The sequence below is a fragment of the Saimiri boliviensis genome, chromosome 1 (assembly GCF_048565385.1).
Source record: "Saimiri boliviensis isolate mSaiBol1 chromosome 1, mSaiBol1.pri, whole genome shotgun sequence".
Taxonomy (NCBI): Eukaryota; Metazoa; Chordata; class Mammalia; order Primates; family Cebidae; genus Saimiri; species Saimiri boliviensis.
In genome coordinates, this window is record NC_133449.1 from 182,043,970 (window position 1) to 182,064,279 (window position 20,310).

The 20,310-nt window shown below is 40.3% G+C and overlaps 1 protein-coding gene across 2 annotated transcripts in view; it reads right to left on the reverse strand.

The window, feature by feature from the left end:
- The window catches only part of SLC12A2 (solute carrier family 12 member 2), a 107,155-nt gene extending 90,248 nt beyond the window's left edge, over window positions 1-16,907 (reverse strand). Inside the window, exon 1 of one of the 2 annotated variants that reach the window (XM_039467851.2) lies at window positions 15,891-16,907. In XM_039467851.2, coding sequence (XP_039323785.1) covers window positions 15,891-16,634 — 744 coding nt within the window. In that variant the 5' untranslated portion in view covers window positions 16,635-16,907. The remainder of the gene's footprint in view (window positions 1-15,890) is intronic. The other variant, XM_003920920.4, reaches the window with a different exon arrangement.
- Between the last annotated feature and the right edge of the window lie 3,403 nt (window positions 16,908-20,310).

Genomic DNA, 20,310 nt, shown 5'->3' on the forward strand with positions numbered 1-20,310 from the left:
GGTGTGGGGGTGAAAGACAATGATATGGATGATCCTGAACCTTTGTAGGCCTAAGCTAAGCTAATGTTTGTGCTTATGTCTTTGTTTTTAACAAAATAAATGTTTAAAAGAAAAAAACCTAAAATTTAAAAAACAGAAAAAGGTTTATAGAATGAGGATACAAAAAAATTCTTGTACAGTTGTACAATGTCTGTGTTTTAAGCCAAATGTTATTACAAAAGAGTCAAAAAGTTTAAACAATCTAAAAGTTTATAGAGTAAAAAGTTAAAACAAGCTGAGGTTAATTTATTGAAAAATATATTTTTAAATACATTTCACGTAGCCTAAGTTTACAGTGTTTATAAGTCTATAGTAGTGTACAGTAATGTGTTAGGCCTTCACATTCCCTCACCATTCACTCAAAGCAACTTTAGTCTACAAGCTCCATTCAATAGTAAGTATCCCACACAGGTGTACCATTTTATCTTTTACATTATATTTTTATGGTTTAGGTTTCTATGTTCAGATACATAAATACTTACCATTATGTTCCAACCACATACAGTAATGTGCTGTACAAATTTGTAGACTAGAAGCAACAGGCTATACCATAAAGCCTAGGTGTGTGGTAGAATATGTTCTCTAGGTTTGTATCATTATGCATAATGATAAAATCACCTAATAATATATCTCTCATAAAGCATCCCAGTTGTCAAGCAACATGACTGTATGTACATGGATAAGAAACCAGGGTAAATGAAAAAGAAGCAAAGACAGGAAAGAAAATACTCTTGATAGATGAAGCTGCACTTTGTGACATCTGTGACTTTGCTTCTTTTTAATGGAGAGCTTTCCTCAACTGCATATAGCTTAAACGGCTGAGAGTAAAGCCCTACTAACTTGAAACATCAGAAAATAGAGCCCAAAGTCAACAGAGGAATTGGAAATTAAATGAAAATATTTAGAAAAACTAGAATGATAGCAAGGGTAAGCCCCTGAAGCTCTGCTGGCCACCAAATTGCACAAATATAGGGGAGACCACCAGGATCAAGCTAAAAAAGATAAATGGCTGGAAACCATTAAAAAACAAAACAAAAACAAAAACAAACAGAAATATCAGCTATTGTATGGGGAGGAGTGTGGGTGGGGGTAGAGAGTGTGCAGTTTGAGCCTAGATAAAAAGTGCCTTTTAGAACAAAAAAATAAAATAAAATAAAAACCCAACAATAATCTTCAGAAGAATATTTTTAAAAAACAAACCCCAAAACCCCAAATCACTATAATGTAGTATCTGCAGGGCCAGTTTCCATCCAAAAAAACTGCTAGACATCCAGATAAACAGGAAAATGTAACCCACACTCAAGAAAAAGAAAAAAGCAGTCATTAGAAATTATCTCCAAGTGGCCCATACATTAAATTCAGGAGACAGAGACTCCAAAAATAGCTGTAATATGTTTTTTAAAAAAGGTAAATATAGCAATGAGTAACAGAGGTAGAATATAATAGAGAAAGGAAAACTATATTTTAAAAGTTAGAAATAGACTGGAATTTTTCAAGAAATTCATGAAAAAAAATAAAACAAAAAATTCATTAGGTGGATATAATAGCAGAATGGAAATGGCAAAAGAAGGAAAAGTGAAACACATCAAATTACAGATTCAAGAAACTTAACAAACCTAGAAAGGATACACAAAAAAAGAAAATCTTGAGGTATAAACTGCTGAAAGCCAAAGGTAAAGAGAAAATCTGGAAAGCAATGAGAAAAATAACATCTTACACAATTGGCTGACAGCAGAAACAAGGGAGACCAGAAGACATTGAGCTGGCATAATGAAAAGGCTGAAAGAAAGCTGTCAACTAAGAAGTCTATATCCAGCAAAGCTATCCTCCAAAACTCCACTAAAATAAAGACATGTTTAGATAAGCAAAAACAAAGAGAACTTGTTGCCAACTGTCCTGTATTACAAGAAGTGCCCAAGGAAGGAAAGCAGTCTGATAAATAAAAAAGAATAAATCTAAATGAAAATATTTTAAAATCATATATATTTTTATTCTTTGTTTAAAGCCATGTAACTGTTGAAAGCAACCAGTACAACATGTTTACCATTCAGATGACAAGAGCACTAAGGAAAGAAAAAGCACTCTTTTAAAATTCCTATATTTCAACTGAAGAAATTCAATAGTCAAATAGAGTAACCACTAAAAAATAATGCAAAGATATATAACTAGAAATTGAACAGAAGAATTAAATAAAATGCTAAAAATAAAAAAACTTAGCACAAAAAAATGGCAGGAAAGGAGGATTCAAGAAAAAAAACAAAAAAACAGGTAAAAGAAAACAACACATCAGGCCTAATTAAAACCAAACCACAATAAATGTAAATGGACTAAATAGTGTACAAAGAACATGAAATAGCAAGTTATGGTACATATACTTTAAAGTATTATAACTATACAAATATTCTATAGGTGCCAAAGGAAACTTTGATTACTTATTTACTAATGTTACTTAATGCTAGGTAGGGAAGTTAAGACATAAAATTGTAGTTTAAAGTTGTAAACAAAAATGCAAAAATGGTTAAGGATTTGAGGTATTTAAGTTACTTTCTCTATTTCTCAAACTTTCTATATTATTTCCTCTTCCTAATGAAACAAGAAACATCTGAAATACGCAAAGTACAATGAAACTCTTGAAATACAATTTTAAAGTGTTGGTTTTGAAAAAGGTTAATCCTCAGACTCTTAAAATCTAATTTTCTAGGAAGGCTTGAGACTGAAATTTTCCAAAATTGTACAGTTCACTGACTCTTTTTTTGTATTGAGATTTACAACATTGTCATTTTCATTAGCATTATGCTAGATGAAGATGTTGCAATGATCAAAATTCTGAGAACTTTGTTTCCACTTTTCATGATTTTCTTATCTTCTGTTTCTGAAAGATGCTGTCTCTCTCTGGAGCCACCTCTGCCAATGTTGTCAGTTCCCCTTCCAGCCTACCTTGGGTTCCAGAAACCAGACAGCCATATTTCTAATAACTATGTATGAAATTTAACTATACAGTCTCAAAGTACAGATGCCACAAAGCCCTTGATTGTATGCCTATTTGTTGTTACTGAGTTATTTTGCTTAATTACCAGTTCTTAACTTTGTTTCTTATCAGCAAATCTACCTGATAATTGGGATTGATACAGGCAAGACAGTATAAATTATTTTCTCCAAACGCAATCTTGGGCAAATCTATTATCTCTAGAAATTTATAGGTAAGTTAGTACTGAGGCTATGTCCCGACTAGCTGTGCCAGAAAACATTTCTCCTTTAAAATACTTACTTGCAAATACTGTGAGTACACAATTCTTGTGGCAGTTTTAATTTTAGACTGAAATCATGAGATTCAAATTGCTGATTAAAGAAATGAAAAGCAATACCACATTTGAATTTTCAAAGAAAAAACATCTTCCTATAGAATCAAGAGTTATTTACCATAACACTTAGTTTCCAAACTATCAAGTCTGATAAGTTATGCCTGAAACCATTAGGTTTTATTAAAAAAATAAAGAGGGTAATACCTAGATCCAAATATTCCACCATAACTCATCAGGATTCAAACCTAACATTTATTACTTGTATGTCTGTTATCCCCACAGCATTTGAATAGTACTCTTAATGAGCAACATATCATGTTTTGTTCATACTTAATGAGTAAAAACATAGATGTTTTTCTTAATCTTTTCTAATATCCAGGGTATATCACTAAATAGTCATTAATAACTATTACCTTTCCTAATATCCAGTGTTTACCACTTTCAAGTTGATATTAGCTTGAGTCTGTCCATCTGTCAACTAGCTTGCAAGGCTGTGATGCCAGAAAACTCCTGAAACATACCAGATGTTTAATAATTGACAACTAAATTCAATTCAGTATACAGTTCTCTAATAATTAAAAACAGATCTTTGATAGATAGTACTTGTTTATATCAGGGTATTTCAAAATTGAGAATCAGCACATCAACAAAAACAAATGACTCTGTACTCTCAATATGGTAATCAAAGACTCAACATGGTCTAGGACACCAATTCTCAAACCAGGCTCTCTAAGAATCACCAGGAAAACTCTAAAAACCACATATACACCAAGAATATCAAGAGTATCAACCTGTTGACTTCCCTGGGCCATATTAGAATAACTGTCTCTGCCATACATAAAATACACTAACATTAATAATAGCTGATGAGTTTTTTAATCGCAAAAAAATTTTTCATGTTTTAAGAAAGTTTACAAATGTGTGTTGGGCCACATTCAAAGCCATCCTGGGCCACATGTGGTCCACAGGCTGTAGGTTGGTCAAACTTGCTCTGAGGGGTTTAATAAAACATACTTTGCCTGTTTATAAAAACAAAACAGTGCACATTTCTTCGGAAAAGGGGAAACTGTCATTTTTCCCCAAGTGGTTCTTTCAGAAATTTTGGAATCACTGGTCCATAAGACAAAAATAGGGAGACCAAGACCTGGTTTCAAAAAGATCCTGCCCCACCAGGTATCAGCTTGAAGGCAAAACCACAGCCTTGCAAAATGAGACTGTTACTCCAGGACCTTCTAAAAACCCACCGACTCCAACGACTGAAGACCAAATGCAGATATGTAAGTTACGAATGCTTTGGAAACTAACATTTTATACAATATTAAATTCTTCATTGACCTTTAAAGACCCAAATCTCCACTTTCACAAAGAGACAGATTCTACAGATTCAAACACTTCACTGAGGACCTAATGTGTTCTAGACACCTTTATTTAAGGAAGGATCCTATGCAAAATTAGAAGAACATGAGACTCTAATGATTTTAAACTACTGGTGACTATTTAATGAGAATGAAAAGAAGAAATAAAGGAAAGAATGAAGGAAGGAAAAAAGTTCTTTCAGGTATCACCTCCCCTGACAGCACTATCTAATACATCTTTATGTGATGATGGAAATCTTCAGCATCTCCTTTGTTCAATGATAACAACTCGCCAAATGTGGTTATTAAGCACTTAAAATGTGACTCAAGTAACTGAAGAACTGAATTTTTAATGCAATGTTAATTTAAAGTTAAATTTAACAGTCACAAGTTACTAGTCACTGGAAAGTACAATCCATATTACATTTAAAAATTTATATCATAGTTTGGAAGATACAGACAGGTGATGGCAAAGGAAATAGAAAAAAACTAAGTAAGAGTCAGTGTATGAGAAACTTTCTTATTCTTAATTTTTTTGACATTTTCCTACTAGGAAGAGATACATCCATACACTAGAACTGTGAAGCCTAAATCTTTTATATTTTATATTCAATGGATGTAAAAACATCTGTCACGAGTAAAAGAAAAAAAAAAGTCACCAAAATAACAAAAGCTTATGCAGTAAGCTCTTGTATGATATTGTAGGATAACTGTAGGATATTGAAATAAATGCCAACTGAGACTCAATAATGCCTTCTCTAATCTCCAACGCTGCCTTTACATGTCTATGATCCTGGACAGGTCATTTAGCTCTTTTGGGTCTTAAAAGCCGCATGTAGGCCGAGGCGGGTGGATCACGAGGTCGAGAGATCGAGACCATCCTGGTCAACATGGTGAAACCCCGTCTCTACTAAAAATACAAAAAATTAGCTGGGCATGGTGGCGTGTGCCTGTAATCCCAGCTACTCAGGAGGCTGAGGCAGGAGAATTGCCTACCCAGGAGGCGGAGGTTGCGGTGAGCCGAGATCGCGCCATTGCACTCCAGCCTGGGTAACAAGAGCGAAACTCCGTCTCAAAAAAAAAAAAAAAAAAAAAAAAAAAAGCCGCATGTATAAAACAGGGTAATTTCAAATATCTGCCAAATATCCTTTAGAGAATCTAGATGACAAACATAAGGTAAGATTCTTTTGTACCACATTAATATGTAAAGAATTAGGCCTATTATTCAATATGTATTGATTGAGGGTCTACTGTGTCAGGCCTATATTAGATACCAGGGACATATGGTGATCAATCACAAAGTCAGTTTCTCATGGGGCTTGAAGTTAGCTTAAGTTGACTTAAGCAACCAAGTTAATAGATACACTACCACCAAGTAAAATAAAGCCTCTATTTGTTCTAGACTGTAGGATGAAGGCTTCTTCTCAAAGGAAATAAGGACTGAAGTGAAATCTTAAAGTGAAAGTTAACAGTGTGTGTATGGAATAAGGGAAGGAGTAGAAGAGTCCACGGAGAGTACCATGTACAAAGACCGCATGGCCAAAGGAATTATTGCGCCACTGAGCAAGTGAAACACTGAAGAAGCAAACCAGAGCTGTATAATGCAGGGAGTATTGGGTGACAATGACCAGTTTTGTTTTAAAAAATCATTCTCAGCACAATAGTGATGGGAAAGCATAGGGAATATGAGAAGCCCAGTTACAAGGCTATTGCTGCAGCTATGTTGGTGTAACAGTAATTGCAGTTTTTGACATTACTTTCAATGTCAAAAAATACAAATACTTTTGCTCCAACCTAATAGAATGGTAGCGGCTTAGATGAAAAGAATATTTAGAAATTCACGTTGACAGAACTCAGTGATTAATTGGATGGGAGAATGAGAGAAAAGTGTCAAGGATGACTCAGAGGTTTCTCACTTTTGCAGTGTGATGAATGGTGCTACCATTCTGAAAGATACAGCACACACTGGCAGAGGGCCAGGATTCTTTTGGTTTTGGAGGGAATAGGAGGAAATACTAAGTTTGTGAGCTGGAGGTGACATAAAACAAAAATGTCAAGCAAGCATTAGATACCCAGAAGTCAGAGAAGGAGTATGGGTAGAAGACAAAATGTTGGGAGTCACTGGACTACAGATGATGTAGCATAAGGAGAGAAAAAAGAGGAATGAGGAAGAAGAAAAGTCCAAATCAAGCCTTGAGGATGTCCAGGTCAGAGAAGGAGGAGACTGCAAAGGATGCCAGGCTGAAAGAACCAGAAAGGGAGAAGGAAAACTAAGAAGACAAGAAAGTGACCAAAAAAAAAAAAAAAAAGCTTCCAGAAATGTGTGATAAGAATGGAGATCCCTTGTGACTTTATGTGTGATAAGAATGGAGATTACTCGTGACTTTAGCAAGAACTATTTAGGCAAAACAACATACAGTAGAAGCACATCTCAGCTGTTTGAATGAAAGGTAAAGAAGCAAAGACAACAGTTATATACAAGACTCTCAACAACTCTGGCTGAGAAAGGAAGGAGCAAGTTTGTGCCTGGAAAGGAATCAGAGTTTAATAAAAGATTCTACTTTTTCTGTCAGACAGAAGCTACCCGAATTTCTTTAAAGGAAGTAAACTATTGACAGGTTAAATATCCAAGAAAAAAAAAAAAAATCATAGGCCCTCTGAACCAAACTGCAAAGTACTATTTACATCTACACTGTCCAATTCAATAACCAAAGGTCACAGGAAGCTACTACTTCAGCATTAGTGAAATGTTTGTCTGAAGTGAGATGTGCTATACTGTATATGAAAAACACACATAGGATTTCAAACTTGGTACAAAAAAATAGAGATATCTCATTATAAATGTTTTAATATTCATTGTATCTGCAATGTTTTAGACACAGTGTCAAATAAAATATAGGTATATTATAAATTACTTTTCCGTTTCTTTACTTTTTTAAAACGACGTATGTAGTTCATATTATATTTCTATTGGACGGCACTGATAAAGACCTCAAATGGTAAAAAGCCATAATCTCAACAAGTGCTAGTCTAAACTTGGAACTGGAGCCCTCAGCCCAGTCATGCTCTGTGAAGTTTCCTACCTCTTTCCAAGACACCGCCAGCCCTGTAGCCCAATTCTTGAATTGCAGCTATATGTTTTAATCATCCCCCTTCCTCTCATCTTGACTACTGCAATGGTTCCATTAAGATGATAACAGCTTTATCATCTTAATGATACAACAATGGTAGTGATTGATATAATGAGAGGTGTTCAGATGCTGGATGTGTTTCAAAGGTAGAATTGTTGGGATTTGCTGGTAGTCTGGATGGGGGATATATGGACAGAGTAATACCTATTTAGAAAGAAGCTGATATTAATAGAGAAGTCTGTGGGAAGGGTAGGTCTCAGATGATAGGGGTTCTCTATGTATTTCCCTACTGGTCAAGCCTACCCTACCACCCACCTACACTCCCCACCTGCAAGTCTCCAAAATGGCTAGCATACCATACTAAATTCTGTTTGAAGCTAAATTGATGGAGGAAATAATTCACACTGACCCAACAAAGAACTATCCCACAGGTTTCCAGAATTCTCAACATAGATGAATATCTAATTTGTAACTATTCAGAAAAAGCATAGAATTTTTTTTTAAAAAATTAAGGCAGAGAAATTTCTGAGCCCAATAATATTACCAGTGCACTAGCCATAATTAGCTTCTGCTGAGAGTCAACATTCCACTAAGCTATTTTTGCTTTTCAGCTTTCCCCCTTCTTACAATTAGAAATCCCCATGTTCTCTATCAGCTATAAGCTTTTCATAATATTTTTAAGATGGCATTGGTAGAGATCTCAGTGAAAACTGGAAAAAGACAAAGGAGGCCCTCAGAAGATAGTAGCTTTCAAATGAGAAACGACTAATATGTTTTTAACTTCAGTATTTTAAGTAATTTTCCTTGTTGTTCATCCTCAGTGGGCTTTCACTTTGTGGAATCAACCCACTAGTTCCTCGCCCCTTTGTACAGTACTTGAAAAATGACTAGTTTTCACAGTTTTAACCGAAAAGCAAAGGCACATTTTTATGCTAAAAATTAAAAGCTGCTTTCTTAAGTTCTACTATTAAATAAACTAGTAATTGCAATTTTACCTGTTTGCCTCATTGGAGAACTAATCTGTAGAATGAAACCCAATCTTGAGCTTACCTCCCAAACCTGCCCTTCTTAACAGACTTCTCCATTAATATCAACTCCATTCTAAACAGGGGGGAAACCCTAGTATTACCCTGTCCATACATCCTTCATCGAAACTATCAGCAAATCCCAACAATTCTACCTTTGAAACACATCGAGCATCTCAACACCTCTTATTGTATCAGTCACTACCACCTCAGTAAAAGCCATTATCAACTTTATGGAACCATTGCAGTAGGTTTCTGGCTGGTTTCCTGCCTTCTACTCTTGCCCTCTTACAGTATATTGTCTACACAACAATCAGAGTGGTATTTTAAAACATAAGATTATGTCACACCTGTGCTCAAAACCCTACAGTGCCTTCCCCTAAATCACTCAGAGTAAAATCCTAAGTCTTTATCATGACGTACAAGGTTCTAGACTATTTGGTCCTCACTACCCACTGACTTTCTCTGCTATCACAGACTTTTTTTTTTCTGACTTTAATGCTAAGACATAGTAGCAGCAGGTTCTTCTCATTTTCTCTCTTCTTTTCTATCCGCTAGACCTGTTCTAAGATAACAAAGATATTGAGGGGAACCCCTTGGGGATTACCACCACCATTTCTCTACCTTGAACTCCTGAGAGTCAAATGATTATGTAACTGACAGACATGAGAAGATGTGATGATGTAAATATTATTATGACTTCTTCACTAGCATCTTTTATGTTTTGATGCCTCATTACTTCAGTCTTGCTGACCTCCCTGTCTCTCAATCACACTAACCACACTCCCATCTATCTCAGGGTCTTGGTGTCTAATGTTCCTCTATCTAGAGCAGGCGTCCCCAAACTTTTTACACAGGGGGCCAGTTCACTGTCCCTCAGACTGTTGGAGGGCCGCCACATACTGTGCTCCTCTCACTGACCACCAATGAAAGAGGTGCCCCTTCCTGAAGTGCGGCGGGGGTGGGGGGGGGCAGATAAATGGTGACCGCAGGCCGTAGTTTGGGGACGCCTGACCTAGAGTGCTCTTTCCCTGGTATTTGCATGGCACCTCCTTCTAGTGCCTGCTCACATATCAGAGGTCTTCCCTAACAATGCTAAAACAGTATCACCCCAGCCAACATCTAGCCACTTGTAATTTTCCTCATTGCTAAATTTTCTTCACAGTACTTACATGTGACCTGTTTATTATCTCCTACCACTAGAATGAAAGCCCATTACTTCGTTTTGTTCACTGCTGTATCTCCAGCATTTAGAACAATGTTGTTATTGATGTTCAATAAGGATTTGTTGGATAACTGGGTATTTATTTCACTTCAGCATGGAACTATACTATAGACTTCCCAAATACATATATGAAATGTATAAGGAAAAATCATTGAAAGCAAACACATTCAACACATAAAAACCAAGAAACTCTATTTTGGTCCTTTAAATTCTAGTCTCACCGGATTCTAAAATGTATAAACATAAATATACATAGAGAAGATATCAATTATGATTAGCAGTCTACTAATTTTTTGCTATATTTTAAATTCCAAAATTTATCTTTCCTTCAACCCAGGAAATTAAAAATTTTAAGCTAAAAATTAAAAGCTGTTTTCTTAAATTCAACTATTTAACAAACCAGTAACTATAATTTTACCTGTTTGCCACATTGTAGAACTAATTTAGTCAGTGTATACCAGGAAGAATGCATATAGTATTATGGGTAAGCCCGGCTTCAATGGCAAGTGGCATGGGTTTAGCAGGGTAGAGCCCCTGGCAAAACTGTGAAATCAGCCAAATTTGACTTTGCCACATGCAAATATTTCTTATCAGTGTCCCACCTTTACCCAGTCCTGGATAAAGTCCTCCACTCTTCCCCCTTCCCTGGTAAGACACATTCTTGTTCCTCCAGGGTGACTTTCAAGGACTAAAGCTATACACTGAAATGATTAATAGTGTATGAAATTTCTTGACCAGATAGCAACACAGCCCACTCAAAGAAGCGGCTCAGTGTTAGAAGAGATATTGTAATTTTTTAATGTTTTACTTAAAGTCCTTGTTAAGTGACAGGAACTGCTCACCTGATTTGTACATTTCATGAACAAATCTTTATTAAGTGCCTATTCTCTGTATGAAGACAAAAAAACCACAAAGATGCTAATGAAGAAGTTGTAATAGTCAACATTTAAATCATCACATCTCTTCATTTCTGTCCGTTACATAACCATTCGACTCTCAGGAGTTCAAGGTAGAGAAATGGTGGTAGTAATCCCCAAGAGGTCCCCCTCAACATCTTTGTTATCTTAGAACAGGTCTAAGGGACAGAAAAGAAGAGAGACAATGAGAAGAATCTGTTGCTACTATGTCCCAGCATTAAAGTCAGAAAAACCTGGATGTGAAATCCAAATCCAGCTGTACTACTTTTTCTTTTGGACAGGGTCTTGCTGTGTTGCCCATGCTGAAGACCACTGGCTGTTCACAGGCATAATCACAGAACACTCTCTAACTCCTGGGCTCAAGCAATCCTCCTGCCTCAGCCTCCCAAGTAGCTGGAACAACAGGCTCCTACCATGGTGCCTATCCTTCAGCTGTACTTACTGTATCAGTGGCTTTTAAGCAATGTCTTCTGTTTCTTTTTTTTTTTTTTTTTTTGAGATGGAGTTTCACTTGTTGCCCAGGCTGGAGTGCAATGGTGCAGTCTTGGCTCACTGCAACCACCACTTCCTGGGTTCATGCGATTCTCCTGCCTCAGCCTCCGGAGTAGCTGGGATTACAGGCATGTGCCACCACGCCTGGCTAATTTTATATTTTTAGTAAAGACAGGGTTTCACCATGTTGGTAAGGCTGGTCTCGAACTGCTGACCTCAGGTGATCTGCCCACCTCGGCCTCCTCAAGTGCTGGGATTACACACATGAGCCACTGCACCCAGCCAATTTCTTCTATTAGCCCATTTTATCTTGAGTAAAATGTGTATAAGACCTGTTTCTTAGGAATTAATGAAAATCCAACAAGGAATGTGACACATCAAAAATAATACAGTTGCTCCCTTGACCTTTCCCCTTGCTAATGAGAAAGGCAAAAATAGAGGAACTATATGGAAACCTTTGACATACCACCAGCAAAAGGCTCCTAAGCCTTGGCCCAAGGACAACTACAAGAGTAATGCTATTTTCAAAAACAAAAACATTAGAAATTACGGTTTAGTGGTCAAAACGGCAAAACAAAAAACAAAAACAAAAACTATTTTAATAATGTTTTAAATCCACTCAGAGCTAGTATGGATTGTCCACCACTCTACTTTCCACATTTGATAATCTTGCATTCCATCAAACGCATTGAAGATGTCTATCAAATACTACCTTGTTATGCTCCACTTTTTATTTCTTCCTGTAGGGCCAAATATCCATACTTTCAGTTTTTACTGCGTGTGGGGGCAGGGGGGGGGTCTGTGTGTACATATACAGATCTTAAAATCAATTCCTGGCATTAGCTTTGAAGAGTTTCTGCCTTTTTAAAAACTATTTTCTCTCAGCTTCCCCCAACACTGCTCTCCAGATTATTTGCCAGTATGGCAGCTCTTCCTTAATTTCTTTTGCTAGGGGCTCCTCAATCTCTAACAGAACTTTAAACATCAAGGTCCAATACCAGATCCTATTTTCTGTTCTCTTAACTACCACTCTCCCTAAGTAATTTAGTCCATGACTTAAAGCAACCAAACCTTTATATGTAAACATACACACTTGGAATAAATGTCTTTACAGACTACTCAAACAGAAGAGCCTGAAATACAACCTTCTCCCAACCATCAAATCTATTCCTCCTCCAATCTTTCTCACCTTAAGCAACAGTACCAACATCTACTAAGTTTCTCAAGTTTAAAATCTGGAAGTCAGCTTCTATGTCACTCCCACATCCAATCCTTTCTGCCGCCAACCTTTACTATCTCTCACCCAGACCATAGTAATCATTTGAGTCTCTTTACTTCCATTCTTGCCCCTGCCAATCCATTCTCCACCCAGAGCCTAGAGATGGTAAAACAAAATGGATTATGTGGCTACCTCACACAAAATTCTTCAATAGCATCCCACTATGTCTATAATGAAAAACACTGATCTCCTTTTAGTTATGTGAAATACACCACTCATTCTCACCGCATTACCTTCATGTACACTGTCCCATTGGTCTGGACTGTCATTCTACCCAACCATTAACTTATCCTTCAGGTCTCAGCTTCAATGTCATACTTCTCAAAAAAGGCCTTCCCAAAACACAATTAAAATTAGGTCCTATTATATCTTTACAAGTATCCTTTTCTTACATAATACCGAAAAAAAGTTATTAATTATGTTATTCATCCAACTATTTTGTTAATGTCAGTCTAGGCAGAAGCAGGTTTGCGAATCACCACAAAATCCCAGTGTCACAACTATGTTGCCAACATCTAAGATACTCCCTTCCCCAATAACTATTTAATAAATGGAGAACTCATCAGTGCCATTACTAACTAGAATGGCTATATAAAACAGCAAGATGCACCAAGGATATTTATCTATTCCCCTACAGTTGGACATATAGGTAAAATACTTTTAAAAAGTCCGTGATGGATAATGAAAGGAATTCAACTGAAGGGAAGATAATCCAGTCCTTTTGCCTAACAAGTTTCTGAGGTCCTTCACTTCTTTTGTTCTTCTACAGTTCCCAAGAGAGTTAGTCTCATGGTAGATAATTATGCACTTAGTAGACCAAAGTAGAGTATATGCCAATCAGTCAACTGCTAGAATTAGGTGTTACAGAAATTCTAAATATTGTAATTCACTGAAGGCTAGAATCATTAGAGAAAGTGTTAAGAGAGGTAGCAGTCAATTTAGACAGAGTAAGGGACAACTTCCGGGGATCCAGCCAACCTACTTTATCACCCCACCTGTATGTACCTCCTTCAACAGTGGTATATAGTCATATTTGTACTACTTAACACCATTTCTTTAATCCATCTGCTAAAATTCTAAGCAAAATTATCTTCAATATGTAGTTATTAACCTAATAAAATAGTGGCCATAAAGATTATGAGTGTCAAAAGGTTAAAAAAAACTATGAAGAATTAACTACCTGTTGCATAAATGAAACTGGATATAATATTTTATATACTACATTCACCTAATAACGTAAGAGTTAAGAAAATCTAAAACTGGGATCCTAGAGTCTTCTGAAGGGCCACTATAAGAGGGAAATAATAACTAGTCTAGCCATTATTTTTCAGGCACTGAACATGATCATTTTTATTGCATTTTTTTCTAATCTTCATAACCCTGGGAAGTTCAAGCTAAGAGGTTGAGTGCCTTCTTCAACTAACGTGCAACTAACAATACAGGTGTTGTTTTTCAGACACTTTGACCCAAAAAGTCAAGCAAAAAACACAAACATAATCTAAAGTTTTAGAGAACTTGAAGTGCTTTGCTGACATAATTTAAAACAGCAAAAACTTCCCTAGGAAGTATATAAGCTCAAGATACAAAACTTTCAACTGGAAGTCTTTCTAAAATGTATGAGCAAATACAGATCGATTTACTGTTCACCTACTTGGCTTTGGTAAAATAAATCTAAAATATATCTGTATATTTTCATTAGTAAAAATGTTCTAAGAAAAGGTAAATTGCCTTCTCCTTATCTACTTTTGTATACAACGATTTTTGAGTTTTGAAAAGAAAAAAGAAGAGACTTGAAAGAAACTACAGGAGTACGAATAAAAGAAAAGTTTTAGACATTGTTTTGCTTCTGATTATGACAAAATACCACAATGCAATAACAAGAATAGTATTATCTAAAGCTAAATGATGTCAGGCTTTTAAACAATCAATAAGCTGTAAGAGTTGGGACCTCTGTAATTACCTCTGTGTGAATGTTACATTATCAAACACTGCGACAAGTACAGTCTTGTATGAAATGACTGTATGAGATCAAATAATTATATCCAAAAGAAATAACATACTGGATTTAAACTTTTCCACACTATGATCATTTCAACCTATGTGATACCATCCTCTTGTTCACAAAGTTCCATCAATGTAGTAATTATACACTTGTAAAGGAAGGACTTCAAGTAATCCCAGCTCATAACGAAGTAAACATTAAAAAATCTCAAAAGTACCAATGTTATCTCAAAACAATAATATTGAACACTGAAGAAATAAGTCTTATGTGACCCTAAAAAACAGATTTACAAAAATAAATGAGTTTATGGGGATGGCTTTCTATTTACAAAATATAACTGCTTATCGCAAAGATCCCAAAGGTCTTTCTGGTCATCCTCCATAGAAAAACCAATTCTCCTGTTTCCCTACTTTCTTTAAAGACTTTGACCCTCCCCATATATATATCTATATATATATATATAGATATATATATAGATATATATATATATATATATACCTCTTTCTCAAAACGTTTTCATTGTAAAAAAAAAAAATAGGTTTATGTCATTATCAGGAACAGCATGTCCCAAGACTTAAGATTTCTATGATTCTTTGCATCTTCAAGATTGCAAGAATTGAGATTTAGTAACTCACAGACCGTAAACACACGCCGTTAAAATTTTCCTTCAAACACCAACGTCCCCACTCTTGGGATCCCTAATAGGCGTACATAGGCCACATAATACAATCTTTAAAAAGGTGCTCTCCCACCTCTCCCAAGAGAGGTCCTCACCTAAACCTTCTCCACATTCCCTTCTCAGGGGCCCACAAACACAACTGTCATTCAGAGGGGTGGTGACTGTTAAGCGTGGGTGAGAAAGTGCACACGAGATACACAACTGGATGGGGAAGGTTGTTAAAGGCAGTCTCTCTAGTATCACGTAACTAGCCAAACCCGCTGCAAACTTTTAAGAGATTAAGTTACATTCCTCTGCAATTCCACCCTTGACAGCTGAATCCGGAGATGCCAGCAAGTCGTGCATGTCCACTCTCGCCAGCTCACCCGGGAAGAGTCTGCAGCCACATCCCGAGGTCAGCATGCACCAGGGGCTGGGGAAAAAAAGAGGGCTGGGCGAGCTCACCTTTTCCAGCTCGTCGTGAAGCTCCGCCAGGCTGGGCCGGAGTAGCTTCTCGCCCAGCTGCGCGGCTGTGTGCCGGTAGTGATCGATCCTGGGCACAGCGTCCATGGTGTTGTGGCCGAAGGTGCGCAGGTAGTAGGTGTTGGTGTGGGTATCATAGTAGTAGTGCTGGTGGTGCCCACTGCCGCCGCCGCCGGAGTGCAGGCTGCTGCCCTCGCTCAGCACCGTGTCCCCGCCGTTCTGGAAGCTCACGTTGGGCCCTTCGCCTCCGACCCCGGCCACATCCGACAGGCTGTCTTCAGCCGAAGAGGAGGCAGCCGGGTCCACGAAGTTCACGCGGAAGCGCCCCTTGGCTTCCTCGCTGCCCTTAGCCGGCCCGCTCTCTCCGCTGGCTTTCCCGTCCGTGGGGGTCTGCTTGGCACCCGCCCCAGCACCAGCCGCCGCAGCCGCCGCCGCAGCAGCAGCTGCTGCCCGTCCGGCGTTCTCGGAAACCAGGTCCACCTGGAAACGGCTCTGGCTCGGGGTGGGCCCCAAGGGTCTGCCCAGCCCGTCTCCGCCCGCCGCAGCACCCTCACCGAGGACCCCGCCGCCGTCCCGGCTCCCGGGCGCAGCATCCTCCGGCACCGAGGGCACAGCTGTGCCGGGCAGTTCCACCCTGGCGGCGGCCGGCGCAGCGGCTGGCGGCGTCTCCCCTACCCGGGCCAGTCCCGGGGCGCCGGAGGAGGGCGCCGTGGGCCCCGGCTCCATCGCTGCCCGACCCTCGGAGGAACTGCTGAGCCCGGCGGACGTCTCCGGCAGCGCGCCCTCCGCACCCCTGGCCCGCGGTGGCTGCGGCCGCAAAGCCAGGTAAAGGAGTCACTCTCTCCGCCGCCCGCTGGCCGCCGCTAGCCGGGCGGGCACAGAAGCAACCGGTAGCCGAGCGAGCGCGCGAGTGCGGCGGGCGCGGGGCGGGCCCCGCCGTTTAAAGCCTCGGAGGAGCCGCTGCGGCGGCGGCGGCGGCTGGAGCAGCAGCACGCGGGAGGCGGGGCCGGAGGCTCCCCCGCCCCTCAGCCCGCCCACCCGCGGTCCCGCAGCGGCGCGCGGCGGACGCTCCTCGGCGAACCGCTCCTTCGCGGCTCCTGCGCGACCCCACGCGAAAGCGGCCCGTGCGAGGATGGCGGCCAGCCAGTCCGCGCCGGGCCTCGGTCAGTGCGGGCAAGACGAGCGACGCAATCGGGGAGCAGGCGCGGCTACGCGCCGCCTCAGTGATGTGGCCGGGAGGATCTCCGCGCCGCTACCTCCTCTTCCGTCGCCCTCCACCCACGCCTTCACCTCCCTCCCCCGCCGCGCTCTGCGGCGAAGAGACGCGGGCTCCCCGGCCGCCTCCCCTCTCTCCGCCCCAGGGCCGCGCGTCAGTGGACCGGCAGCCCAGGTCACGGGGCTGCGGACGTTGCACCGGCCCTGCCTCGCCTCACGCCGGTAGCTGATGCTCCCGCGGCAGCTGCCACCCCAGTGCTCCAGCCCGGGCTTCACAGGCTCTCGCCCGCTGGCTTTTTTTTCCCCGCTTTGGTGAACTCGCAGTACTTGGGCTGAGCCGGCGAAATCTCGCGAGATGCTGCAGGCGTCAGTGCCGCTTCCCACTTCGGCGCGTGGTACCCGAGGTCTGGCTGGAGCCGCAGGCCCGGCGTGGTTCCTGCGGGCGATGCCGGGGGGCTTTCCGGTCGCGGCCGCGGCCGCTTCCGGAGCCGCGGTCTAGGTGTGCTCCCCAGCCGGGTTTGCTCCGGGCTCTGGCCCTCTGCCGCGATCTCCGCTCCTAAGAACCCGAGGGAGGCAGGATTTCCTCTGTGCCACTTTCGAGCGGTAGACTCACCCTGCCAGGCAGACCTAGATTGGCGTAACCAGAGATTAATTCCAGTTGTGATGCTGTGGGTGTCTCCACGCTTCTGATGACACCTTTATTTTAAAAGCTGATGTTATAAGGTGAGAAGGGAGCCTAGTTGAGATGTCACGTTGTTTCAAGACGAGTTTTAATTTAAGGCATTTCCAAAAGTGATAAGAAGCTCATCTCTCAGAATACAATGCCCTCAATAACTACCGGTGGAATCCTTACTAGGAGGTTTCTGCATGATTTGGGTTGTGCAAAATTCCTCTGTTTATGTAGAAACAAAGTTACTCCTCTGCAGGTCTATTTTCTCTTAGGTACAATTTAAGGGAATGAAACTGTTTTCCAACTTTCTTAGCAGCAGAATTTTTAAAAACTAAAGTATGCCCAAAGTCCTAAGTAAAAACCTGACTTTTGGGGACGAACACCATCGTTTGCTGAACACTTGAAACGTGAAGAAAGAGCCACAGAGTTGGCAGAACTATTTGAAAATGCTGTAAGTAAAAGCAACCAGGCAACTTTCAAAAAATTGTCATAACCGTGATCTTATTTGAACTTGACTACTTTTCAGCGTATTTTATCATCTCTATTGTTAAAGATGGTGAGAGGGAAAAACAGCTGTCGCATTAGGATTTTTAAAGCTCCTTTTGAGCTTTAGTAATAACCAGAGGAGGCCAGAAAAATCAGGTGGTCCTTCAAGCAGTGCAGTTTTCTACTAGGAAACTGCTGCGTTAATAGTTGATCTGTGTAGTACCTTTCAGCTCCACAACTAATTCTGCCACTATTGGAATTCAACATTCATTTAGTTGAATGAATATTGAGCACCTGCTATAAGCTACTTTGTATTTATGGGATAGAGCAATGAGCAAAACAGACAATCCCATCTTTCATGGAGTTCATTCTAGTGAGAGAGAGAGGGAGAAACAATGGACAAGATAACTAGATAAAATACATAGCATCCAAGTAGTGAGTACTAAGGAAAGGGAAATGGGATATTTGTGTGGAATGGGGATCATAAAATTTTCCATAGGGTGGCCTCACTGCGAAGGTGACATTTGAGTGAGGAAGTAAGTGATGTGAATTTTTGGGAAAAGAATGTTCCAAGCAGAGGAAAACCAAAAATCCCAAGGTAGGAGCATGCCTAGCATGCTCATGGAATTGCATGTAGGCCACTTTGGTTGGAACTTGCTTAAGAGATGGGAAGAATCAAAGGCAGTTACATCAGAGAGCTTAGGATATGGGATATAGTAGAGCATAATGTTTAGGACCTTTATGGCTCTTAGACATACTTGACTTTGAGTAGAATGGTGTGTTGGTCAGCTCAGGCTGCCATAACAAAATACCATAGACTGGGTGGCTTGAACAGTAGAAATACATTTTTTCCCAATTCTGCAGGCGGGAAAGTCTGAGATCAGAGTGCCAGCATCATCAGGTGCCGGTTTTCTTTTCGGCTTGCAGACAGTACCTTCTCAATGTCTCCTCACATGATAAAGAGAGAGCATTGTCTCTTCCTTTTCTTATAAGGGCTCCAGTTCTGTGGGATCAGGGCTTCATCCTGATGACCTCAGTTAACCTTAATTACCTCCTTAAAAGCACCATCTGCAATACAGTCATATAGGTGTTAGGGCTGCAACATATGAATTTGGTGGGGGACACAATTCAGTCCGGGACACAATTCAGTCCTTGGCAGATGGCAAGTTGTTGGAAGGTTTCAGTGAAGGAATGACATAATCTGCCGCTTTTAAGGGTTGATCTGTCTGCCTTTTAGGTAGGCAAGGGGTAAGTGGTTGGGTGAAAGAAGCAAGATGTGTTAAGAGGTATTACAACAATCCAGGAAGCAATGATAGGGCTTTGACCACAGTGGGTAGCAGTGGAAATGGGAGAAAGTAGTTGAACTCTGGGGATACAATAGAATTTGCTGATGGATGTGGAGTGTGAGAGAGTCCAAGGGTTTTGGCCTGAAAAACAAAAAATTGGCACTTGAGGAATGGTATTGCTATTTTCTGAGATGGAGAAGGAGGTTGAAGGAATAGCTTGGGGTGGGATAAATATCAGGAGCTTAGTCTGAGATGTCCATTGGAGAAAGCACACAAATGTGTAGAAATAATAAGCAGTAGTCACGCATATAAATGTGTAACTGCAAACAGAAGTTCTAGGAGAGAGGAACATGGTATAAAGAGAATGCAAAATAGGCTAGATTTAGTCAAGATGGAAGTGACTTTTCAGCAAAGGTCTAAAGGAAAACTAGGACCAAACTAACTTGCAGAGTGTTTCAAACGGGAAATATTGTGGACAAATGCCCTCATGGAGTGAGCAGGGCCTGTCAGGAAGGTTGAAATCAGTTTGGTTAAAGCATAGGGGTTAGGGGGCAAAAGTAGTAAGAGATGAGTCTGTATTCTAAAAGCTCTATAAAAATGTTAATGGGTTTCTAGATAGAGGGGCACGTGATCAGATTTGCACTTATTAGAACTCTCTAGGCCTGGCATCGTGGCTCACGCCTGTAATCCCAACACTTTGGGAAGCCAAGGCAGGTGTATGGCCTGAGCTCAGGAGTTTGAGACC